The sequence below is a fragment of the Gastrolobium bilobum genome, unplaced genomic scaffold, assembly GCF_033153095.1.
Source record: "Gastrolobium bilobum isolate Gb01-03AN ecotype WA unplaced genomic scaffold, APGP_CSIRO_Gbil_v1 utg1421, whole genome shotgun sequence".
NCBI lineage: Eukaryota > Viridiplantae > Streptophyta > Magnoliopsida > Fabales > Fabaceae > Gastrolobium > Gastrolobium bilobum.
In genome coordinates this window covers 134,756-161,307 of record NW_026897280.1, presented here as the reverse complement: position 1 = coordinate 161,307, position 26,552 = coordinate 134,756, and the positions used below count along the sequence as shown (strand labels likewise).

Genomic DNA, 26,552 nt, shown 5'->3' with positions numbered 1-26,552 from the left:
TGTGCATACTAGCAAGAAAATAAACAATATTTAAAATTATGAATAATCTATAATTAATTCACAAAAATTAAAATTAAAAATAATATGTAGTGTACCACGCTTTAAGAAGAAGAAATTTTTTTTTTTTCCAAAATCAAATTCTTACGGGTGAATATATATACAAAACAAAAAGGATCATATAAATATCTCGATTAACAAACCATCCATAATCAATATATGGTAGTCATTAAACTTAAACTGAATCACAGAAATGAAAATTCAACACCCGAACTCAAATCTAAATCCACCAGTGGTCGTTCTTCTACCCTCTTCAACCAAAGATGCTCGAGCTGTCATGATCCTGCTAGAATTCAAAGGAGCATCAAATGCAGAGCAATCTATCCAATCCTTCAAAAGGTTCTCCTGGCCCCATAAATCAGGAATCCAAACCCTTCCAGCCACTTCAACTCTATGCCTCTTCAACCTCTCGCGTCCACTATCCTCTGCCATGGCCTCAGGCTCAACAACAGTTCCTTCTGCAACATCCAGTACATGAGGTAAAACCAGCTCCTGCAATGCAATTTCCATGTTGTTACAGAAATGGGTTTTTGAAGCAGATGGGGTTTGTCTATGATGTGTATCTTCTTTGTCACTATCATCTTCTTGTTGTTGCTCCATATTCTTGTTGTCTTTGGGTTGGTGAGGTTTTTTCTTCAATTCCAGTGGTTGACAAGGAATCTGGTCATCAGATTCAGCAGAGGATTTGTGAGCCATTAAAGGTGTTTTCTCTTTCATGCAGCAGAGTAGCATAGAAGAGATTGTTGCTGTTTCCGTGTGCTGTGTTGCTTCTATATTGCAAGCTTTTTCTTGCGGAATGCAGATTTGGAGAGTGATGTTATGTGTGGGAGGAAAAATGCCAAGAGATCGGGTGGGGAATTTGGTCACACGTCACCCACAAGAGTACTTTCTATTTTATGGTAAGTGACAAAGGTACGTGTCTTGTTTTAGGTGGGATTCTGATAACATGTGGCTTAGTTCTAAGTATGGAAAATACCAAGTTGCTATTCGCAAATCACGATTTTTAGAAAAAAAAAAAAAATTTATAATGTTATTAAAATGTTATTTAGTAGGTCAAGATATTTTTTTGAAAATATTAGGTTCATTTTCTTGATATTATATTTGGTTGTGTTAAATTTTTTCTTGTTATAAACTCCTAAGATACCACCCCCGAGTGATATTGTATTTACAAAAAAAATTATACATAAAATAAAATCATGTAAAAATTAGATTCCTGTGAAAATTTTAAAATTTCATGATAAATAAAATTATCATACGTAGTTTATGGGAATCCTAACAAAAATCTTCTATCAAACGTCAAAAAAAAAAATCTTGAGAAATTTTGTAAACACCAATAAAAAATCGTGACTTTGTTAGAAAACCCATTCGAACGATTCCTTGGACAGATTTTTTAGAGGAATGTGAGGTTGAAGAACATTTTTTATACCACCTCGTGCGACGGTCATATTTGTTTTATATATTTTTGAAAATATATAATAAAAATAAGGAGAGATTATAGTTATTATTTCTTTTTCTTATTACTTCTTATTATCAAATCTTAATTGTTGATTTCCGTCAATCTAACGATAATAATTTATTATAAATTAATAATTAATTAATAAGTATGACCCAATAAATTACAACCGTTAGATTCACAAAAATCAACGATTAAAATTTAGTAGTAAGAAGTAATAAGAAAAAGAGGTATTAACTATAATTTTTTCTATAAAAATATTAAAAAAAAATTCTCTATATATCAGCCAATAATTTTTTAGCAAAGAAAAAAAATACTTTTAACATTTATATTATATATTCTCGAAAATATATAAACTGAACACACTCATTGCAATGCTAATATACTATTTTTCCATGAGGTTGATGTTGATATGCAATAATGTGTGCAATATAGTTAAAATCGAGTTTCTATGTAAAAATGAAAAGGGTAATAGAAATGTAATTCGTAGAAATAAGATGAAACGTAAAAAATTTTACTACTTGAGGTCAAGATACAAAATTTTATATATATATATATATATGCATGCAAAAAAAATTCACATAAGTCACTGCTCAAAATTTAATAAATAACTTCATATTCAAAAAGATATAAGTCACATAACTATATAAGATATAAGTACAAAAATATTAAAAGAGAAAATTGAATTTAAAAAATGGAAAATAGGTTTTTTTAAAAATAAAAAATAAAAAAATTAAGTTTAAGTAAAAATGATAAAAAAAATATCGTAAAAACTTGTGTTTCTACCGTTTTGATGTTTCTACACGACATTTTTACCTATTTTTATTAAGGACCGTTCTACGTACGTTTTAACATATTTTTACACTCGTTCTTACAATTTTAAACTAATTTTTTACGAATGTGTGTATATTATTATTTTATGGGGAGAGATCTTTTGACTCTAGAGTAAGACTTACAATTCTTACTCCTCATCTCAACCGTTGATTTTCGTTCATCTAATGAATATCTATAACAATTAATTATTTATTTATTTCAAATAAATAATAACCGTTAGATGGACGGAAATCAACGGTTGAGATGAGAAGTAAGAGTTATAAGTCTTACTCTAGAGTCAAAAGATCTATCTCCTTATTTTATTATTGGCTTCTAATTCAACCAACGAGGATCGACGATTTGATTTTTAGATGCGTTCTATTATTATGTTCAACTTAACATTGAAAATTATAAATATGAATAACTTATATATCATGTACTTTAATGAGATGGAGACCTTTTTTAAGATAGCCGAAAAGATACTTTTCCTTTATTTTTTGTACAAATTTTAGGGCACAATAAACTGCTTTGTTAATTTCTTTTCTTATTTCACCCTCTGAAATAATTGCATTTTTTTCCACCTGGCTAGTCCTTCCTCATGATGGTTAAATGTCTATTATGACATTGATGACTACGTTATGTACTTATGTGGTTTTTACTCAACCTCGTATTAAAAAATTGTTCAATTTTTTATATATATTAAATTAAACAAAATTTTGAGTGACTTAATCGCTTAATTTATTTATTTTTTAATACATATCTCTTAATTTATTATTCTACACATGCTATTTCTTATTTTTTAAAATTAATTATACATATCTTTAATAGCTTTGAATATTTATATTTTAAAATTATATATATTTTTAAAGTTTATAAGTTATAAATTTTATTCAAATTTAAAAATATTTATTTAGTGCATAAGATATTTACTTATATAAAAAAAAAACTATAATTAAGGTTTCGAGAGGAAACAAATAAAAGAAAAATTGTGGAATAAAAAATAACATTTGCATGATCTTATGTCTGATCAGACCAAATACAATATGGGCTGGCCAAAGTGTACTGGACCATATCACACACGGTTGAAGTGAGAAGGTTTTTGGGTAATCTGTCTTTTGGGCTGGTGGTTGTTAATGAAGATGAAAGGACTTTGTTCTTATGTATTTGGGCCTTTGATGGGCCTATCATATTTTATCCAAATCAGTTGCCCCCTAGCTCGCAGTTTAGGTATTTTGGCAAAGTTGGGAGATACATATATCCTTTTATGCGCGGTATGTTGTTCTGGCGCGTTCATTTGATGTCGCTCATGTTAGGCTGAAGAGTCATCATTACTTAGCCGCTTAGAACGGTTGATTAGATGTTTTAACTGTAAGACGCATTTAATGTCACCGTAATTACGTGGGTGCTTAATGACAATCGTGGGCTATTTTAAAATTTAAACGTTTTACATTCCCTCCACGTGTCCCTCTTTTTTATCCATTTTATTCAACACGTTTTAACCTTTTGGGTTTTCATGCTGTATCTTTTCATATTTGCATTGAGCTATTTTTTTTTTTGTTAACAGTACTGAGTTTGGTTTGGAGGGAAAGCACACTAAGCACTCACTGTTACTGTGAAAGATCTCTCTTCCTCAACATTCGATCTCTACTTTTTCTCTTCTGGTGTTGACATGTCCTGCTCTTCTTCCGTTCATCCGAAGTATATATCTCAGGTATGTTCTTTCTTCGATTTTTATCCTTTGTGTTCTGCTATGTCTGATAATCGCAAATTTGTGAATTTCATCAGAATTGCCGAACGGTCTGGCTCTTCTCGTCCTCCACCCAGGTCCTTACCTAGGTCGAGGTCTTTAAGAACTGGGGAATCGTGGCTTACTGGTAAATGTGCTACCCCCTGGAAGAAAGTGATTTTGAACGATAACAGTGCGTCTTCTGTTCGACGGTTTGAAATAGGTTCTTCCTCTCAAGAACCTAACTGCGGGATAACTAGAACTTTGTTGCAACAAAGTTCGTCCCTTTTTCCCAAAAGTTCCCTTTAAAATGACCAGTCCTATTTTCATATCGAGCGATTCTACCTCAAATTCTGGTTGTAGTCATAAGTATGTTAATACCCTAAACTCCAACTCTTCCCTTTCAATTTCATCGCGCGATACTTCTCCTTCCATTGTGCAAGATCAACCTGGCCAAAGGAGTCCAAGCCCCTTGCCTTTAAATGTTATTTACCCAGCTGGGTACCCATATAAGAAAAGGAATTTTGACAACTTTAAATCTGCATTTGTTGTCTCTTCTTCTTCTGACTCTTCTGCCTCTACTAATTCTTCCTCTCCTGAATCAGATTTTATCTCGCCTAAAATTAAAGAAATCATGGCCAAGCGCGGTGCTAGTGATGCAAAGAAAAAGCAAAAGCTTAACCCGGACGCAAAGAAAAAACAAAAGCTTGATCCCGAAGCAACTAGACCGGTCAAGCGTGGTATTCGGGATGAAGAAGCTCTGAACTGGGTATCTGACATCGTTTTGGACACTGTCTCAATATACAGTTCTCTAGAAGAATTGGTGCAATTGAAGGTTTCCATCCATGTTACCCTAGAGAAATCTCATGACGACTAGTGGGAGTTAGATGTCGTTCCTTTAAATGAACATGCTCCACGCGCGCTGAAGGATCTTCCAGACATTTCATAATGATGTATGCCCACTTATTTTTGACGTTAGGAGTACGTCTGCCTTTTTCATCCTTTATCTGTAGATTGCTAGCGCATATTAATGTGGTGCCTTCACAATACAAGATGGTTTGTAAGGCCTATAATCTATTTCAATCCCTAGAGTTTTTTTTATGTCTGTATAGTGTTATGGGGCTGCGTTCCAGCTGGGTCTCTTTCAAAGGAAAGGATAAATTCAAGTTCTGTAATTCCTATCAAAGGAAGGTTCACAAATGGTCCACAGACTACTTCAAAATTTTCCCCGCAAAAGGTTCCCAAGCATTTTTCTTGAAAAAAGAAGATAATTCACCATTTTTCCTTTATATTGGACACAACATTCGTTAGAGGGTCAAAAGTTGAGCTACAGTTTTGATGATTTGAGTGATTACGAGCAACATAACATACTGTAACCATCTTATGCAATATCGCGCGAGAGGCTTCCCGATACGGGTTACCTAAACACTTATACTATTTTAAATGAATATACTGATGATGATATCAGGGCTTTTTTGGGTAAGTTTGTTTCTATCCTTTTAATTTTATCTAAAGGAATCTTTTATATATAACTGTTCATTTCTAACGCGCACACTTTGTCCTTTGGTTTTCAGATAGTTCGATGTCAGTCATGTTATCAAAGTTGCAAGCAATAGTGGCGAGGGGAGCTGCTGAAGATGCCATTCCCTTTGACCCTAATGTGCCATCAATCACTACCTCTCCAGTTGGTGCCGAATCGAGTCATGGCGCCGTTGCGCGTTTAAAGTCGCCTGGACCATGAGCAGCGACCCACGTCTCCTCCCCAAAAAGAAAGAAGTGGTAAACTCACCACAGGGGCAGAAGAGAAAATTCGCAGAAAGTGATAAGGGTTTTCCGGAGTCTCCCTACTTTGGGGATGGTTGGGGGTTTAACGCGGACTTGTTCGCGAAAGGAAGGGAAATAGGCCCCCAGATTGAAGAACTTCCTATGGATAAGTGGTTGACTGCATCTGAGAAGCTCAGTGTTGCCAACCAGTACATAATGTCTGTGCCTGGTAAGTATCACTATATGTCATTTGTTGTGTAGAAGACTTTGTCTTGTCTTTTAACGTAATATTTTTTGTGTGGCAGGGACGGTGTCTTATCTGAAGGAACACATTGTGGACCTGAAGGGTGAAAAGGCCATTTTGCGTGCTGAGTTTGAAGAAAAGGTGAAAAAGGCTGAAGATGATCAAGCTAAGTTGGTGCAGGAGTTGAAGGATTTGAAAGTAAGTAATAAAGAACTGAAGACGAAAAAGACCAATCTAACTAAGGGCGTTATGGATCTCGAGGCCGGTGTTGATACCTTGGAGGAGGAGAAGACTCATTTGAATAATGAGGTAAAGAAGTTTCAGGATTTATTTGAAAAGGAGGCCGAAGGGACCTACGTGAATATCCTGAAGCAAGTGCGTCTCTTCAATCCAACTGTGAAGTTGGATAACGTCCATTATCTTCATTTCATAAAAGATGGCCAACTAATGACTTTGAATGATAATGATGACGAGGTACTGGTGGATCTAGTCAGCGTGATGGATACAGAGACTCCGCCCCAAACAACCGCGTCATCCACTCAAGAACAATCCACTCAAGGGCCAGCCACTGAAGGTGGGAACCTAGCAGTTTTAAATGAGGATCCTCAGGATATGTCCATCCAAACAATTTAAAAACTTTGTTTTGGCTATTTCAGAATCTGGTCTGTAAATGGGTTGTCCCATGAATGTTTTATTTTATTATCTTTAAACAATGGCTAAAGTTTCTAAGATTTTTATCACTATGCCGCGAACTGTTATGTCGCGAGCTAAACATATGAGTTTATTTTTCTTCTAAAAGATTCTTTATGATTGCACACTATGCATATACCATTACGTAGGATGATTTTTGATCTACCTTGGTGTATATCACAGCATCTATCTTCACAAATAACTTTAATGTCCTTAAAGGAGTACCAAATTAAAATAATGTATATTCATTGTACTTTATCGTCATACGACGTTTCGCCATAATCAAAGGAGGTTGCTGCATTGGCAACGTCAGAAAGTTATAACCTTTGAGGGTTGTTACCCTCCTCGTCCTTCTTTTCTTCTTTTATCCAGATCTACCTTTATCACTTTGAATCTTCATCGTTCTTTGGAGGAAGTTTTAACCGGTTAAGATTTTACCTTCCTTGATCTTCATCTCGCTTCCTTATTTCTTCATCGCACTTTGGAGGGAGTTTTAACCAGTTAAGGCTTTACCTTCCTTTATCTTGGAGGAAGTTTTAACCAGTTAAAGTTTTATCTTCCTTTATCTTGAGGAAGTTTTAACCAGTTAAGGCTTTACCTTCCTTTTTTCTTAGAAGAAGTTTTAACCAATTAAGGCTTTACCTTCCTTTATCTTGGAGAAAGTTTTAACCAATTAAGATTTTACCTTCCTTTTTTCTTGGAGGAATTTTTAACCAGTTAAGCCTTTACCTTCCTTTTTTTCTTCATCGCACTTGAACGAAGTTTTAACCAGTTAAGGCTTTACCTTCCTTTATCTTGGAGAAAGTTTTAACCGGTTATGTGTTGTGTGCTATGCGTGATGAATGACATGATCATGTATAAACCTGCAAGCTTTATTTGTACGAAATGAAGAACAAAAAATACATATATTGAATTGAAGAAAGGACTCAACTATAAAATATTTTAAGTTTATCTGCATTCCATGTACGTGGAATTGTGAGTCTAGATAACGTCTCAATGACGTATGCGCCTCTTTCGGTATTGCTTTGGACGCGATATGGCCCTTCCCAATTCGCGGCCAATTTACCCTGTCGCGCATTTTTATTGCCAATGTCTACTCTGCGTAGGACTAATTCTCACATGTTGAAACTTCGTTTAATGACTTTTGATTTATAACGCGTTGTTATTCTCTGTTTCAATGTTGCTTCCTTGACATGGGCAATCTCGCGCATTTAATTGATTGTATCTAAGGTGTGCAGCAATGCCTGAGAATTGCCTTCTTCAGTTGCATACATCTTTCTCCAAGATGGCTCTCCAATTTTTTTTATTTTTTTTTTCAATAAACCATGCGAAAAGGAGTCTCCCCAGTGGTTGAATGTGGAGTGGTTCTATAGCCCCATAATACATAGTCCAACTGCTCCGGCCATTCTTCTTTTGCTGCTTCCAATCTTCTCTCCAATCTTTGTTTTAAGACTCTATTCGCTCCTTCAGCTAAACTGTTTGTTTGTGGATGTTCAATAGATGTATATCTATTTTTGATGTGTAGATTTTGAAGCACTTGATTGAATTTTTTGTCCACAAACTGTGTTCCATTATCAGTTACAATGGTATTAGGGACACCAAATCTACATATGATCTTGCGATAAAAGAATCGATAAATCTTGTTAGCTGATATTGTGGCTAAAGCCTCAGCCTCGATCCATTCGGTGAAATAGTCAATAGCGACTATTAGCCATTTTACTCCCCCTACCGCAATCGAAAATGGTTCTAATATATCCATACCCCATTGGTAGAACGGCCATGGGGATATGAGCGAAGATAACTCCTTAGGAGGAGCGTGGTGTAAATCTGCGTGCTCTTGACATTTGATACAATGTCGCACGTGTTGTTTAGAGTCTTCTTCTATAGTAGGCTAGAGATACCCTGCGCGAAGCAGCTTTCTGGATAGGGATTCCCCCCCCATGTGGTGACCCCCAATTCGTTCATGAACCTTAGTGATGAGATACTGAGCTTGTTGTGGGTCCAAACATTTCAGCATGGGGGAAGAGAATCCCTTTTTATACAGCTGATATTGACGATGGTATAAAATGAATCCTTGCACGCTAACTTCCTAGCTGAGCGCGGTTCTGGAGACGTCATTCCTCTAGTCAAATAGTTTCAAATTGGAGTCAACCAAGTTTCTCTATCGTTTGGTTGTATCTCGACATCATCTATCATGTGTTCTGCATCATGAGAGGGACGAGCTTTGCGTTTAGTAACGGCCATCACGATGCTTGGATTGGGAACACTTTGCTGAATGACCGATCTATTATTTCCAGGTCCCTTTGTGCTAGCAAGTTTAGATAAAATATCTTCCCTGGAGTTCTTTTCCCTGGGGATGTGCTCAATTTTAAAACTTTCAAAGTTAGCTAATAATAAACGTACCTTATCCAAGTATTTTGCCATTAGAGCCTCCTTTGCCTGGTAGGTTCCTTGAACTTGTGCAACCACCAGTTGTGAGTCACTTTTCAGGATTATTCTTGTTGCTCCTAAGTCTTTTGCCATTATGAGTCCAGCGAGAACTGCCTCATACTCAGCTTGATTGTTGGAAGCTTGGAATCCAAAATGGAAAGAATGCTCCACAGTGACGCCCTGAGGACTTTCAACAATGACTCTTGCCCCGCTTCCTTTAAGATTGGAAGATCCATCAACGAAGATTGTCCAATCGTCATCTGGCTGAGTCTGTTGGGAGTGTGTCATTTCTACAAGAAAATCAGCTAATACCTGGGCTTTAATAGTCTGGCGCGGTTCGTAAATGATGTTGTGTTCTGATAATTCTATTAACCAGGTAATCATTCGTCCAGCCAGATCAGGTTGACGTAAGACTTGTCTAAGTGGCTGATTAGTTCTGACTTTGATGGTGTGCCCATGGAAGTAATGTCGCAAGAGACGGGACGTTAGAATGAGCGTGAAAGCCACTTTTTCAATTTGTTGATAACGCAATTCTGGACCTTGAAGGGCTGCTAACAAAATAAATTAGTTGTTGTGCCTGGGCGTCTTCGCGCAATAATACCGCGCTAATGGCCTCGCTATTGACCGAAAGGTATAAGACCAAGGCTTCTTCCGGTTGAGGTCTCACCAAGACTGGGGATTAGCCAAATGTTATTTAATAGCAGTAAATCCTGCTTCGCATTCTGGAGTCTAATTGAAATCTGTTTGTTTACGCAACAGTTTGAAAATGGTTAATGACTTTTGTGCTGATGCTGGCCGGAATCGAGTTAGAGTTGTTATCCTTCCAGTCAACTATTGCAATTCCTTAATATTTCGAGGGCTAATCATGTCGAGGACTGCTTTGCATTTGTCAGGATTTGCTTCTATGCCTCGATGTGTTAGCATGAATCCTAAGAATTTTCCAGCAGGAACCCCAAATGCGCATTTGGCTGGACTAAGTCGCAATCTATATTTGTGCAATTGTTGAAACACCAGCTCTAAATCGTGAGGGTGTTGTGGGGTGGTCATTGTTTTGACAATCATGTCATCTATATATACTTCTAGCATCTGACCAATCTGTTGGCTAAAGACCTTGTTCATCATCCGTTGGTATGTCGCGCCTGCATTCTTAAGACCGAATGACATCAAATTGTAACAATAAGTAGCCTTTTCGGTAATAAAAGCAGTGGCTTCCTCGTCCTGTTTAAACATGGGGATTTGGTTATACCCTGAATAGGCATCCATGAAGGAGAGAATTTGGTATCCTGCGGAATTATCTACCAATTTGTCAATGGTAGGAAGAGGATAGAAATCATTTGGGCAATGTTTATTAAGATCTGTGTAATCGATACACATGTGCCACTTGTCATTGGCTTTTTTGACTAACACGACGTTAGAGAGCCAAGTGGAATAGGTGATTTCTCAAATGATTCCTGCGTCGAGCAACTTCGTTACTTCTGTATCTACCACTTGTTGTTTCTACGGAGATATTTTACGCTTCTTTTGCGCGATTGGTTTGGCTTTTGGATCAAGGGTAAGATGATGGCATATTACCTCAGGATTTACTCCTGGAATATCAGTTGTTGTCCAAGCAAAAAGATCTTTATTTCTTAAAATACCGCTACCAATTTTTTTTCTCGATTTCTGGTAAATGATGTCCAATCTTGGAAACGTTTTCAGGGAATGGTCCAAGTTGAAGATCTTCTAACTCACCGTCAGGATGGGGTCGCGTATCGCGTAGATCTTCATGCATGTCTAAGTCAGTCATATTGATTGATGCCTTGCCTTTCTCATCACGTTGAGTTGCTGATTTGACGCGTAAGCTGGTGTTGTAACAGCTACGCGCTGCTTTCTGATTGCCTCTGATGGCAACAACAGCACCAGTGGAGTCTCAAAATTTCATCAAAAGATGAAGCATAGAATGAGTGCCTTTAAGGTGGCAATGGTGGGACGTCCCAAGATGACGTTATATGCTGACGCATATTCAATAACATAAAAGCGTACTTTGACAGTACGAGCCAGAGGCATGACCCCAAAGGTTATCCACATTTCTATGGTACCTTTAGGTTGTACACATTCACCAGAAAAATCGATCAAATCTGTGCAACCTGGAATTAAATGTTCTTCTGGGATATTCATCGCGCGGAACGCATCCCAGAAGATAATGTCAGTAGAACTGCCATTATCAATCATAATTCATTTTACCTGGAGATTGGCCATGCAAGCAGAGATCACCAACGGATCGTCATGGTCTAGGATGATGTCACCATAATCATTATCGTCAAACTTATGGATTGACGCTTGACACAGGATGTAGAGGGTTGTGCATGATCACGAACTATCATGACTGATTTCAAATGTTTCTTACATTGTGAGCTAGAAGCTCCTCCTCCGGTAGTTCCGCCAGCGATGGTGGCTAACACTCCGGCAGCGTTATTGGGCAGCTGGTGTTGTTGCGCGGCACGCTATCTATTCTGCGCTGGAGTTCATTGACGTCTATCAGTGGGGTCATCGCGTGCGTTCCTGTTATCATTATTTCTGGCAGGGTTATAGTCTCTCCTGGGATATGCCCTTTGTCAGTTAGGATTTTGATCACGATCAGGAATTCTGTCGCGCCTTCTTTGTGCCTTATACTCTCTGCAACTAGAAATGAATTCTTGGAGTTTGCCTGCTCTGATAAGTATTTCAATGGTGTTTTTCAAGTCAAAACACTCATCAGTGGTCTGACTGGTATCATTATGAAACTCGCATAATTTGGTTTCGTCACGTTGTCCTCTTGTTTTCAACGGAGGGGGTTTGGCAACACGCACGTAACCAGTTTTGAAGACTTCTTTCAAGATTCCTCTTCGGGATGTGTTCAAACGAGTGTAATTATCAAACTTTTCCCATTTCTTTTTCTCGCGGAATCGTCTTTGAAAATTCTTTTGGACATTCTTTTCAAAATGGTCTGATTCTGATTTGGTGCCAGACGTATCCCGTGATCGTTTATAATCTTCAAGATTAATGAATTTTTCAGACCGCGCTCTTAGTTCCTCTATGTTACATGGGCGTTGTTTAGCCAACGACATAGAAAAGGGACCTTCAAGCAATCCCTCTATGGTAAGATGTAGGGAAACTTGTGGATCTAAATCTCTTACTATGAGCGCTTCATCAAAAAACCTTTTAAGGTAATCGCGTAGAGTTTCATGTACTCCTTGTCGTACAGTTTTCAAGGCATGTGTGGATTTATACTACGCTTTGCTTGTTGCGAACCGTTCAAGGAATTGGTTGGTTAGATCCTCCCATCTTTGAACTGAATTAGTTGGTAAAGCGGAGTACCATCTGAGCGCCACTTTCTTCAGGGTTGTTGGGAATAGCCTGCAGCTATTGGATCAGCAACGTCTTGTGCCATCATGTTCGTCTGGAATTGTTCTAGATGTTCTTGCGGGTCTCCCTTTCCGTTATACTTCTCGGTGGTAATTTTTATGTCCTGGGTATGGGGATGCTCATGATACATGGGGTAAAGGGATGGAAGACACGTGAAACTGTTCTAGAATTGCCCTGGGATTTTTCATTGGTTTCTTTTCTTCTTCACCTTTTTTTTTATGACCAGAAGGTCCAGGATCTTGTTTTGAATGTTCATGTACTAGCTCACTCTCACAAGAATTCTCAAACTCCTTTTCAGCTTCTTTCTCAGGTTCTTTTTGTTTTTCTTTTCCTTTTTCCTGGTTTTTCTCTCTAGTTTTTTGTAATTTTTTTAATCGAGCTAAATCTCGATTCTGCTGGGCGATTTTTTTTGTTTTGCTGAGTGATGTGTTTCAGCAAGTGTTGAGTTGTGGGTGGGTTATCGTGGTGCACGGAGATTGGTGCAACCAACGAGGCTGATTTTTCACATGAGACAGGTGTCTCTTTCTGCTTCCCTTTGGAACCGTTTTGAGATTTTCTTCTGGTATCAACCATATTTTTAAATTATGAATGGATGGGTTCTAAATGATAGATCCCCACAGACGGTGCCAATGATCAGACCAAATACAGTATGGGCTGGCCAAAGTGTACTGGGCCAGATCACACACGGTTGAAGTGAGAAGGCTTTTGGGCCGGTGGTTGTTGATGATGATGAGAGGACTTTGGTTCTCCTTCGGCGCGTTGAGCCTGACTGGGGGGGGGGGGGTACCTGCCATGACACTCCAAAGCTCAAGTCAGTATCAATGTCAGGTTTATGTGTATTCTTACTAAATTAGATGATAATACCTGGGCATGTACCCTCTGTTTATATAGTGGTTTTGATGCCGCCTTAGGAAGACGGTAAGGCCTCTGATTGGTTGTGTCAGGACTGCAGGTTCAGCTGGTGCTTTCATAGCCTTATCTCTTTATGTCAGGCTATCTTGGTAGAGTGGTGGAAAGCAGATGTTGTCTTTTGTTAAGTTGTTCAATGGCGTGGTGGACCTTTATTAGTTTCTGTATTTGCTTCCTTATCTCTGAAGTTATGTTAAAGGGCGGTTTCATGCGCGATGGTAGCATCGTGCCCTGTTATGCACGATGGTAGCATCGCGCCCTGTTATGCGCGACGGAAGCCATCGCGCCCCACTCTGGGTCTTGTGAGCTTGGGCCTTGTTCTTATGTATTTAGGCCTCTGATGGGCCTATCATATTTTATCTAGATCAATGTCTTACATATATAAAATATTACCAATTGAAATAGAAAAACGATTTGGATCTAATTTGGATCTATTAGCACAAAGTTGCACAATACAAAGACCCATTGGCCTTATGCTCAAATTGGGTGTATCATAAACAATACTGGCAAGAATAAATGATATATATAGTCATGAAGGAGAATATATAACTCTTTCCGTGACTTATAATAAACCATAAAAAAATGTATGGTTGTATAATAGATTCTAACATTTTAAAGTACTTGTTCAAGAATAAATGATATATATAGTCATGAAGGAGAATATATATATATATATATATATATATATATATATATATATATATATATATATATATATGGAAAAAATATTTATCCTTTTAAATGACACAACTTATATCATTTCACTCTTACAAAGAGGTGGGACCCACACCTTTATTTTTTGTTGTCAACTCTCTCTCCTCCTTTATCTATTTCTTTCTCTCTCTTAAAATGATACAACTTTATATCCTTTAAAATAATACACACTTTACCCTATATATATTGGTATCCTAAAAGTTTAAGTTGTTAACAATATATAGTTTTTTACATAATTATCAATATATTGTATGATATTATGTGTTTAAAAATTTATTGAAAAAATTCACTAATAAAATATTCTTACTCTAATATTCTTTATAAAATTTAGTTATACATTAGCAATTGAAATTTAAACCCAATCTTAATCAGTTCAATGGCACTATTGTAATCCTTTGCTACTTCCACCCACTTTGTTGGTTAACAATCTCCTTTATCCATTAGTTCATAAGCAAGTCGCAAATCAGATATTTTAAAATCTCAAATTTTTTTTTTTTAAATTGACATATTTAAATTAATAATTTTATTATAAATATATAAAATCATTAATATAACCTCACGTAATAACTTAAGTTTTTGGGTTAAATTGGTTTTTTATAAATTTAAATTTCACCATTCTACTTTATGCCTGTTTTATCTTTACAGAAGTAGACAAAAAGAAAGGTTAGTACAGAAGAATATAAGAATTTTTTTTTTTGGTAAAGGAAGAATATAAGTATTTTGCTTAATCTTTTAGGCCTAAAGTTTTGTCAATTATTATAAGAAAAAACAAGCACTTAACTCTTATCTTTATTTTAAGAGTTTATTATTTCTTTGTTATATTATTTTTTATATACACATAAAAATATGTATGACTTATTTTATTTTATTTTTCTCTTTCTTTTTCTCACATATAAGCCTCACACGTTTTTACATATACGTAGAAGATAAAATTTATATCTTATAACATAAAAAACATTAAACCCTTTTTTTAAATATATTTAATATGTTGCAATGACAGCACAATTTTAATAATAAAAAATCCTTTTAGAATAAAAAGATGTGTAAGTTGAAAATACAAGATAATTGCACCAACAACTAAAAAGTGATTTAAGTAGTAAACAAACTTAAATTCAAAGGTGAAAGGGTTTATGCTATGTTACCAATTCAAACCCACAAAAACATCTAAAGGAGGACCGACATCAACGTATATGAAACATATTTTTTGTACAATGGTGACCCTGAAGATTGAAATTATAACCTCATATAAACTACTCAAATCCCTCTACAATAGACCAGTTCTAATGGCTTAATGTATATGAAACATTGAGCTCTTGGGTACCTATGCTCTGCATTTTGCTTTAGTATTAGATAATGTGTCAAATGATATCATAAGACTTATTATTATTCACCAGAAAATTAATACAACAGAATATAGTTATCTTGATGCGCAATAATTACTTTTCTATAACAAGTCAAATATTTATTAAACAAGGCACAGAACTATAACAAGCTCTGCGAATTACTGAAATATTCTCTGTACAAGAATCCAAGCTAATAAACTAATTAAAATATGCCAACAAAGAAAAGCATAAATGCTGAAATACCTCAAGTTAGGCGCCACAAGTCTGGAAAGTAATTATTTCATGAACAAACTGTATGCACAACTCTGAATAAAAGCTAGCAAAGGGCAAGACATGAACCTAATACCTAGACCAATGGTACTTATATCCTAAAGTAAAAATTGATGCATTGGTGAAGAAATGCAAGGGACTAAAGAAGTAGGGGGAAAAGAGTATCAAGTCCTTGGATAGCGTGAGCGTCCTTTCTTCTTTAAGAATTCAGGGATGTCAACCAAACCACCATCAATGAAAGAGGAAGATCTCCTATTGATACCATTGAATGTATCTCCCTGTGTGAGTTGACTGGCCTGTGTTTAGAACAAAAACCAGAATTTATGGGGATGCATGACAGGGACAGAGGGATAGAGGGTGAGAATTGAGCCATACCTGTATAGCCCTCCCTTCATTTTCCTCTTGACGCTTGAATCCAGTAGCAATTAATGTTATGCTTACCTATACCAAATCAAATGACATAGTTCATTATGCTTATCATTTATGATAGGTTATCTGACTGGCAGTGACATTTAATAGGCAGAATGAGAAAGGAAGAGAGAAAGAATGATATATGTATTCCGAGAAAAGGGTTTAATGTTTCTCCTATCACAGGAGATAACTTATATCCTGTGACCCTAAAATGATGTCGTTTTGAGGTTGAGAGAAAGATATTTTTATAACTCTAATTTATTTTGGGATTTTTTTAGTCTTTATCATTATAATTTTTTTTTCTCTCAGTCCTAAAATGACATCATTTTTGGGTAATAGGAGATCGGACAAGAGAAACATTAAACCCATGGCGATTACACGCCCATTTCATCACACTGACTTTTATATCCAAGATAGGGTTGCTGTATATTTTCTTCTTCTAGGAATACACTGGAGTGGGGTACGTTGTGCAATTCCTTTCTGATAGAAGAACTGCATATCATGCACAAATTCATATAATTAATGTTAAAGGTTAACATAGTTTAACTTACTTGACCACTGAGTGATGGATCTATTACTGCTCCAAATATTAGATTAGCAGTAGGGTCCACAAGGTCATATATAACCTCTGCTGCAGCATTTACCTGTAAATGATTATATAAAAAACCATAGCATACAAAAGGGGCATCATAGTCATACACAGCAAGTCTGCAAGAGCATGACAAATTCAACGGATACCAGATCACGAATGCCAAGTATTCCTCATACAAGTATTAGCTCAATTAAGAATCGATGTTCACAAAATACTTAACGGAAAAGCAAAACTACGCAATTGCAGCAGCATGACAGAGGTGGAATGTCTTTTCACGAAGGAATTTATAAGCATCAGATTTTGCTCTCTCAAGTATCAACTTAGTATTATATCCATGGAAAACCAATACAAATTGCAATCTAAATTATGCAGGACTCTACTCCAACCATATTGCACAGTGACAGGGAAAAGTACGATAATTTCACTATGTGCCATGTAGCTCCTATTAACTTCCCATGGCCTTTAGGTGAACCAAATTCCAAAGGGGCAGAGTAAAACAAAACAAAGCAATAATAATAATAATAATAATAAAAGGGAGGTTATACTTACAACCTCTTACAATCATTTTTGTTATCATTGGATCAAAATCAAATCAATAGTTATAAAATAGGATCCAGTGAGAGCCGTTGATTTGATTTTGATCTAATAATAGCAAAGAGGTTATAAGGGAAAAAAAAATTGTAAGTATAACCTACCTCTAATAATAATAAAGAAAAGGAAAAAAGCACCATGGGGACAGCTGAAACAAATATTTAGCAAATATATATATATCAGAGCCAGAGGGATAGGTAGCCACCTCAAACAAGGTCAGATCACTCCCACCAGTTATGTTCCATACAATTCCAGTAGCCCTCTCTATACCAATATCCAGTAAAGGTGACTGAATAGCATTTAATGCAGCATCTCTTGCCCTTGTTTTCCCTTAAACACAAAGAGACGACACAAAATAAGTTTAAAAAATATATGTAGTTCAAAAATTAGAATGCGTTCATAATCCTGAACCAAAAAAATGGCAAAAAAGAGCCTTAATCAGAAGATCATGCATTTACAATTTAATATTACAAAAATGAAAAATACAGACGAGGTAAAAATTGTAATATGAGAAGCATACTGTTAGAATATCTTATAATAGCTTGAGAGTATTTTAGAATATCTTAACATATCTTCAAAATAAATTAGTAATATCATAGAATATCTTTAGAACATATTGTGGAATTAATTAGTCATCTAATTGAGGAATCAACTTTAGGAGTTATTTTCTATCATTATGTTACCTGATTTATTTCCTTATTAAATTAGGGTTAGTAATCTTATTGTATTCCAGGGCTTGGGCTTGTAATACTACACTAGTACTTGACCTAATTATTAGTACAAATAGGATCATTAGGTTAGTAATTTGTATCATATTAATACACGCCCTATCAATATAATAGAATATTATTCAGAGTTTCTATCCTCTCTTTTCCTCCTTCCATACCTAAAACCTTAAGTTTCAACATATATTCACCACCAATCTCTAATAGAACTGGATATAGAAAGAAAACAGAATGTTTATAGACACAAACCTCTATCTCTGGGTATCAGAGGTGAGGAATTGAAGATACAGTGATAGAGCAGAATAACAGATGCACTAGCCCTCCTATTCCAGATATTTGAGAGACCCAGACTTTCCCCTAACTTCTCTCAATCAATGACCCTCCGAATTAACACTCCAGCTCCACTTTTATTTCTAATTACATGTGTGAGCCTCAACTGTCTGCTAAACAGACTTGGGTCCCAGTTCCCATCTCCCCTTTCTAATTATACTAGGTCTGCTAACAGACTCATCGGCAGACTTTTTTTGTGGGGTGGTTACACACTTATACCCCTCAAATTGCTTGTTCAGTACAGGAAAAAATAGTTACAAGGCAATGCCATCTATGCCTCCAAAACCACTTTGGTTGTCTAATTCTTTCCTTTTGGACCTGTGCGCTGCTAAGCTGATACATAAAACTGTCCAACATGTATAGTTTTGTACCGCACTACCCTCTACACACATTATACAATTTTTAGTAAGCAAAACAGAGGATCAAGAGCTGCTTCTGATTCCAATCATTGCATAATTATTTGAGTCAAATAGAAGATCAAGGCTTGGGGGCTACATTTGCAGTTTCCGTACATACCAGTTGCAGTTCCTATCCCCATTAGTGAAGAGCCTGCATTGGCCATTACAGCTCGAACATCAGCAAAATCTACATTTACCATCCCGGGTATCTGCAATCAATTAGTAAAATCAATGAGCATTAATGATTTTACAGAAAGATACCATCAACTTTAATCCATGCACAATAAATCAATGAAATATAATCAGGATATCCTACTAGTGAGATGGCCAGCATATATTTAACCACATGCATTGAATGGTGATAAACAAAATATATGACTTCATGCTCTAAAATAAAAAGGGACTAATAGTTGACAATTTAGAACCAACATATCAAACAACTTTATGCCCCATAATCATATGTATTGTGCAGAGGCCAAGGACTAAGGGCTATTATAAAACAGATAATGGCACAACAGACTTAACGTAACAAGCTTCCCTATTCATTCATCCTTTTTCTTTTACTCCTTTAAAATCATTTTTTGATAGGGAGAAAAAAATGCAGAAAAAACAGGAAGGCATGTGTTAACGTTCAAAGATCATTAAGGATTTCATACCGTAATTATATCAGATATGCCGCGAACACCCTGTCGAAGAATATCATCAGCCAGATTGAATGCTTCAGTTACCGGGGTAGATTGAGAAACTGCTGTTAGTAGCTTGTCATTTGGAATCACTATTAGCGTGTCAACATTATCTCTTAGGGCAGTAATTCCTTCTTGAGCTTGAATAGCTCTCTTTCGTCCTTCAAACGAGAAAGGGGTGGTGACAATACCAACAGTCAGTATACCCATTGACTTCGCAACACCAGCAATAATCGGAGCACCACCTGTGCCAGTTCCTCCACCCATTCCAGCCTGCAAAAGTAAATTTAATTTTCAAGTTTAGCAAAATATACGAATAAAAAACAATTTAAAAGAACTGACAGCACACCTGTTCCAAATTTTGAAAAATTTACATATATGAAGATTTCAAATATCAAGAATTGTTGGTTCCTTATCACAAATAGAATCTAATTATCAAAAACCAAATAGTAAATACTTCAATTTTATATTCTCCAATATTTTTCTTCCTATTCTTTTAAATAAATATCCCAAACAAGCAAATATGTACTTGATATCACAGTGTACTAAGCTAAATTAACTCACATCATAACAATAACAAATTTTTATTAAGAGCATCTTTTGGCTTTGACTACCTTTGCCCTATTATGAGCTATTATCTTATAAACATATTGTTAGATACAAAATTCATTCATAGGCCTTCACATAGCATCTTAAGCTTTTAATACAATTAGTACTTAACATGCTAATAGTAATCACTGAATCATAACAGTCGCACTTCAAGCTCAAAGAGCTATTGTGTGTGGGGACGTGTTAGATATAAAAATCATTCACGAGTCTTCGCCTAACAAGCTAAGCTTTTAGGAGAGTAGGTCCTTAACATATATATTTTTATATTCTAATCGAGCATGTAAATCATGTCCAACAGTATAACATTTAGACCCATACTAAAAAGAAAAATCATAATTCCAAACTGTAATTCAATTAGCAGAAGCTATAATTGGAGAAAAGTAGTTGAACCTACAGTAACAAAGACCATATCAGCTCCATAAACTGCCTCTTCTATTGATTCTTTGCTTTCTTTTGCAGCATTCATGCCAGTCTCAGGGTTACCACCGGCGCCAAGACCTCGCGTAAGCTCTTGACCAATTTGCAAACGGTTCTCAGGAAAGGCAGGCGACATTCTCATGGCTTGAACATCAGTATTAACAATCCAAAACTCTACACCATGCATCGAGCTCTCTATCATGCGATTGACTGCATTCGAGCCACCACCTCCCACACCAATAACTTTGATCTTTGCTGCACTGTAACTACTTTGACTAGTCGTAGCTCCTAAGCTCTCGGGGAAATCCCCACCTGAACTATCCTTTATTGGGCTGTTCACTGTATTGCTACCTTCTCCTCTAAGCATTGACACCACAGGATGAAGATCTAGAAAAGGGTCTTGGCTATGATATGGACTCACACTGTGGGAATTGGCTGAACACTTAACTTGAACTAAACCCAACTTTTGAATGCCACCCGAAAATCCATTCTTGCGGTCATACATTTTCATAAAGCAAGCTCTCCCAGGGTAATTCTCTGTCAATGTTCTTCCTCTAACAACATCCAGCACCCCTGCTGAATTTCTAGCATTAAAAGGTGCAAAATTTGTTGACACACAAGTTGCCATTTTGATTTTTAGGGTCTCCAAACTTCAAAGTTGGAATATGTAGGTCAATATATGGAGGAATTTTAGTGGCCCAAAAGATTCAAACTTTCAATTAGCCCAGAATTGTTTCTTCCAATACCTGTTCATTAAAATCAAAAGGGCCCAGAAATGTTACACTATCAGGTCACTAGTCATACTAGTAATAAAGGTGGAATACACAAAAAAATGGGTGATTGGTGAATTACCACAAAGTAAAGCTAATAACTAGGAATATTTAAAACCCACAATGTGCAAGCTCAGTGAATTGATTTGATCAGAAGTGCAAATGCAGAAAAAATGTAGTGAAGAAGAAAGAGGTAAACAATATAGCAAAGAAAGAAAAAAAAAAAAAGCATAATTGGTGTGAGAAGAAGAAGAGACATGGTTAGAGGGAGAAACCTGAGAAAGTTGAAGAAGAGCGAAACAGGGAATTTGTGTGCAGCATTTGAGTGATGAACCCAAATGGAAATGGTGAAAATAACAAAAGGGTTTTTCAGTGTTGAGCACTCACTTAGCAGCACCTTTGCCTTTGGTCTTAGCTATAGTCCCCATTTTGTTGATAATTCGTTTTTAATTTAAAAAATCATTCCCAATTTTTTATTTTTTGTCATATTAATATTTCTACACTATCATCTTTATAATTTTTTATTGCGAAAACAAAAATAGAGAAACTGCATTTAATAGTTTTTTATGGAAATATTGTTTTAGAGAGAGGGTGTGTCTATTTTTTTAAGGAAAAAGTGTGTGTCATTTTAAAGAACATAAAGTTGTGTCATTTTAAGAAAGAGAAATAGATAGATAAAGAAGAAGAGAGAGTTGACAAAAAAAATAAAGGTGTGGGTCTCACCTCTTTTGTGAGAGTGAAATAATATAAGTTGTGTCATTTTTTCTTTTTTTAATATGTAAAGAGAAAGTGATGTAAGATGTTTTTCCCTTGTAATTGTTCACCTAATTCTGAGTCAGAATAGTAATTAAATAAGATCTTTAAAAGTGATCATTTCAAAATTTAAGCTCATAATGTTATAAGTAAGCTTTGCCGGAGTAATCTAATTAAATAACATAATTGTTAAAAAAATATTATAATTTTTAAAAATTAAAATTCTAAAGACAAAATCATATAAGTTAAAGTTGAATAAAATGATGTTGTTTCTTTCACGTATTACTTTTTAAACAAATAAAAAATATGATAATTAAGCTTTATAGGGTCATTGTAAAATATAAGCAATTTACTGTAGCAACTTGTATTAATATTTAGTACCCTTACCGTAAATATAGACGGAACGACTACATTATAAGAAATTTTACGTTTAAAAGAAGGGGATAGTTATACTTACCACCAGATAAGTTTACCATCCTTACAACCAATCTCATCACCGTTGGATTATAATTAAATCTAACGGTTCATAATTACTCTTGGTAATCTTAATTTTTACTCTCTATCTCCTCATTGTCTTTCTTTAAGTTTGAGATCTGCAAATCTCTTCCTCTCATCTCCTCTTTGTCTCACTCTAGGTTTGAGGATCTCAAACCTCTTCCTCTCATCTCCTCTTTGTCTCACTCTAGGTTTGAGATCTGCAAATCTCTTCCTCCAAATTTTTCTGGATTCAAGTTTCTATTGGTCCGTCTGTGTTTGTGAGTTAGTGCTCGCACATATATAATTTCGGTGGAACTAAAGTTGTTTTGTTTATCAGGATGTTCAAGATAATTTTGATTCTGATCGTGATCAAGACCCATGGGAAGAATGGTTTATAAAGTAATGAATTTTTAATAACGAATGAAATAATGAATTTTTAATAACTAATGAATTATTAAAATAATGGAAGAATTGTTTATCAAACAAAGAAAAAGTAATGGAAGAATTACAATCAGCGTGCAATTCATTAGATATGTTTAGGGGTGTAAATGGGCCAGGCTGGCCCAGCCCAGCCTACGACCCGGCCTACATTAAGCCCAGCCCAGGCTCGGCCTTTCAGAAAAGTAGAGTAGGCTTAGGCTTATAAAAAAACTTTTTTAATAAATAGGCCATAGGCCAATTTTGTCAAGCCCGGCCTACAGCCTTGTAGGCTGGCCTATTTAATTTATGAAAATAAAATAATAAAATAATATTTATTTTATGTGGCAAAGACAAAAAGTACTAAATACCAATATCTCTTACTTTTTGTGCTATTTTATTTTATGAAAGAAAAACTTGTCTAATGTCTCCGAATTTTACATGCTGTTGCAGCTTAATACCATGGAGCAATGGGTACCTTTCTGGATTATGATGTTACTGATGAAGATCTTTCAATAATACTCTTCTTTCCCTTATCTTGATGGTGGTTTAAAGATTTTTAAATGAATGACATTCTCTTGTAGACTTTATTTCAGCATCCAGTAATTGTATTTTTCTTATTTTTCTCATTTCTTTGACTTTATTCCTCTATGATATACATTCTAGAGCTGAGGTATTATGTTGACTCTTTCTTGTTTGTCATCTTTTTCTTATGAGAAGTACTAGCGCATGGATGAATGAAACTTTTTTTGCTCTATACAATTTTTTTTTTTTGCTTAGTATATATAGTGGGAAGCCTACAAGGCCTGTAGGCCATGTCAGGCTTTCTTATTTTTGAAAATGGGCCGGGCTTGGCTTACAAATAAAGCCTTTAATAGGCCAGTAGGCCAGATAGGCTAGATTTTTTTTTACGTAGGCTTGGGCCAGGATGGCCAAAGCCCAGCCCAGCCCATTTACACCCCTAGATATGTTTACGGAATGAATTCCGTTAAAGTAATGACTTATTAATAATATACATGTGGATGAAAATGTACATATGGTTTAGAAAAAAGGAAAAAATATTTCTGCAGTTAATGCAGATAACTTATCTGCATTTATTCCCAAAACGACGTCGTTTTGGTATTGAAATCTTAAAAAATTATAAATATAAAGACTATTATAACCTTGAAATAAATTAAAATTACAAATACACCATGATTTCCGCCCCAAAATAACGTCGTATTGGGCTTACTGCAGATAACTTATCTGCAATAACTGCAGAAAAAGCGAACCCTAGAAAAAAATTGCGATCAGCGTTGATTCATGATAAGTTGTTTAAAAAGAATTGCAATCAGCGACGACGATGCAAAAAATTAATTCAGTGTCCAATTATTTGTTTTGATGAAATATTTTTGTTGGAATTGAAGATCAAATCGCTGTAACGATGAAGAGAGGATGAAAGAGGTGATTCCCAAACCTAGAGAGAGACAAAGAGGAGATGAGAGAGTAAAAATTAGGTTGTAAGAAGTAATTATGAACCGTTAGATTTAATTCTAATCTAACGGTGATGAGATTGGTTGTAAGGGTGGTAAACTTACCTGGTGGTAAGTATAACCGTCCCCTTAAAAGAAATAAAATTTATCGGAACAGTGACCGTACTGCCACATTTGGCAAAAAATTTAACCATAATGCCACGCCAACAATACATTTTGCCAAAATGCCACGTGGACAATTTCGCTACACAGTGTAGCGAAATATGTGTGCAAATATTTCGCTACAGGGTGTAGCGAAATATACCACGTCAGAATGCCCTGTCACCAAGAATGATATATGTCAATCAGGGAGTATTTCGCTACCCTGTGTAGCGAAATATGGGGTCAAAGAGTCAGTCATGTCAAGTCCATGTCAGGACACGTGTCAAGCAGATAATATTTCGCTACACAGAGTAGCAAAATACGTGGTCATAGACTCAGTCATGTCAAGTCTGTTAGGCCACGTGTCAATACCCCAATTAATTCGATGGGGTACATAGCGAATTATTTCTGGATTTCGCAATGACGCATAGCGAAATATGGACTTTTCTGACACGCCAAAGCCAAGTGTCATCTCTCCACTAATTTCGCTGGGGAGTCTAGTGAATTATGTCATAATTTGCTAGTTCACCTAGCGAAATTATGTACTATAAATCACCCAGCCATTCCATTTTTGGTATGAACCACCAAGTGCGAAAAACAGCCATTATAAACACCTTTTTACTACTTTTGTGTTATCTGCTTGAATGTTTGTTTTTCTTTCTTCTTTTGTACAATGAGTGAGAGTAGGAATAATTTAATCGCCACCGTTTATTATAATGGGAGAAAATATATGGGAGCGAACGGTCAAGTTTTTGAAGGTGATGCAAAAATATTTCGCATGACCCCCACGTGCAATCTTCATGAGCTGAAGAAAATAATATACAAGAAGTTAAGATTACAACGCGGTGAAACTTTAGCTCGATTGACTGCTAGATGTGCGTCGGGTAACCTCGTGCAGTGGGTTGGTATGGAAATTGTTGAAGATGAAGATGTAGCGTTAGTGATAGATGCAAGCACTTTCGAATGTGGGGGGTCAAGGTTGATTGAACTGTATGCAGAAGTCAATTATGGTGGACAATCAAGCAGTCAAATTTCTGCACCATCCACTGATGCCATCGAAGCAAACATGGAGCCAGTGGTCAATCCGGAAGATGTGGACGCGTCACCCCTGCTTGCACCACCAACTCAGCAAATTTGTGATGAAATCGTGCTGGCCCACGACATGTGGGATCCATCGTGGTGTACGGATAGTTCCAAAGAAGAGGTTGACGAAGTTCTAGTTCCAGACAGCGAATCATCAGGTACGGATGTCGATGGTGATTTTGATCGTTGTCCGTCTACTGCAGTTGGTCAACCAATTCCATCTCCAGGCATTGTCGGAACGCATGACCCACCAGTTGCTGGTACGTATGTATTAATGCTATATTATTGCTGTTGAACATTATATTAAACTACACAAGGAGGGTGAATGTTATGTTATTATGCAGGATCTGAAAATGTACCCTTTTGGACGGGAATACCCCATTTCACGAATGTTAATTGGGAATACCCAGATCAAGAGTTGGATGACATGCAGGGAGCACAAATACCGAACTGGGAGATGGGCCACGAGCTATATAAGGATCAAATGTTTGACACTAAGCAAGATGTACAGATGGCAATCAAACATTATTGTATGGCTAAGCATCGCACAACAGTTGTAGACAAAAGTGATACGAAAATATTGATAATGGTTTGTGAAAATCATAACACCGGTTGTCCATGGAGAATGAGGGCATACCAAAAAAAGGGTGGCAGTGAATGGGTTATAGGCATCTGGAACAACGACCACACATGTGTTAGTCAGAGTCTTACCCAAGATCACAAACAGTTGAGCTCAAATCTCATATGTTCATTGATCTTAGGTGCGTATAATTGTATCAGCCTGTCATTTTTAATATTTTTTCCACTATGTTCTAATACTAATATTGTTTGACCACATACAAAAATGATAGGAGAGGAGCTCAGTGTCAAAATTGGGTTAATCCAA

General features: G+C 36.0%; 2 protein-coding genes across 2 annotated transcripts; both read right to left on the bottom strand.

The window, feature by feature from the left end:
- Nucleotides 1–91: 91 nt before the first annotated feature.
- Nucleotides 92–915, bottom strand: LOC133305712 (protein BIC2-like). Its single transcript, XM_061505953.1, has one exon. It carries the CDS (start codon nt 787–789, stop codon nt 259–261), a length of 531 nt encoding a protein of 176 aa, XP_061361937.1. The 5' UTR covers nt 790–915; the 3' UTR covers nt 92–258.
- A 14,743-nt stretch (nt 916–15,658) lies between these two features.
- Nucleotides 15,659–21,715, bottom strand: LOC133305701 (cell division protein FtsZ homolog 2-1, chloroplastic-like). Its single transcript, XM_061505941.1, has 8 exons — nt 21,599–21,715; nt 20,531–21,299; nt 19,501–19,800; nt 18,963–19,053; nt 17,597–17,721; nt 16,760–16,852; nt 16,173–16,238; nt 15,659–16,093 (listed from the first exon to the last, which is right to left on the bottom strand). The coding sequence occupies exons 2-8, from the start codon at nt 21,179–21,181 to the stop codon at nt 15,962–15,964; spliced, it is 1,458 nt and encodes a 485-aa protein (XP_061361925.1). The 5' UTR covers nt 21,182–21,299; nt 21,599–21,715; the 3' UTR covers nt 15,659–15,961.
- Nucleotides 21,716–26,552: the final 4,837 nt, after the last annotated feature.

Bases quoted from the DNA above. Each gene is read 5' to 3' on its own strand.
- LOC133305701 (XM_061505941.1), bottom strand. From the start codon at position 21,181: ATGGCAACTTGTGTGTCAACAAATTTTGCACCTTTTAATGCTAGAAAT. The intron at 19,801-20,530 runs GTAGGTTCAACT...TTACTTTTGCAG, and splicing joins CTGATATGGTCTTTGTTACT to GCTGGAATGGGTGGAGGAAC. The intron at 16,094-16,172 runs GTATGGCTCAAT...TTCTAAACACAG, and splicing joins ATGAAGGGAGGGCTATACAG to GCCAGTCAACTCACACAGGG.
- LOC133305712 (XM_061505953.1), bottom strand. From the start codon at position 789: ATGCTACTCTGCTGCATGAAAGAGAAAACACCTTTAATGGCTCACAAA.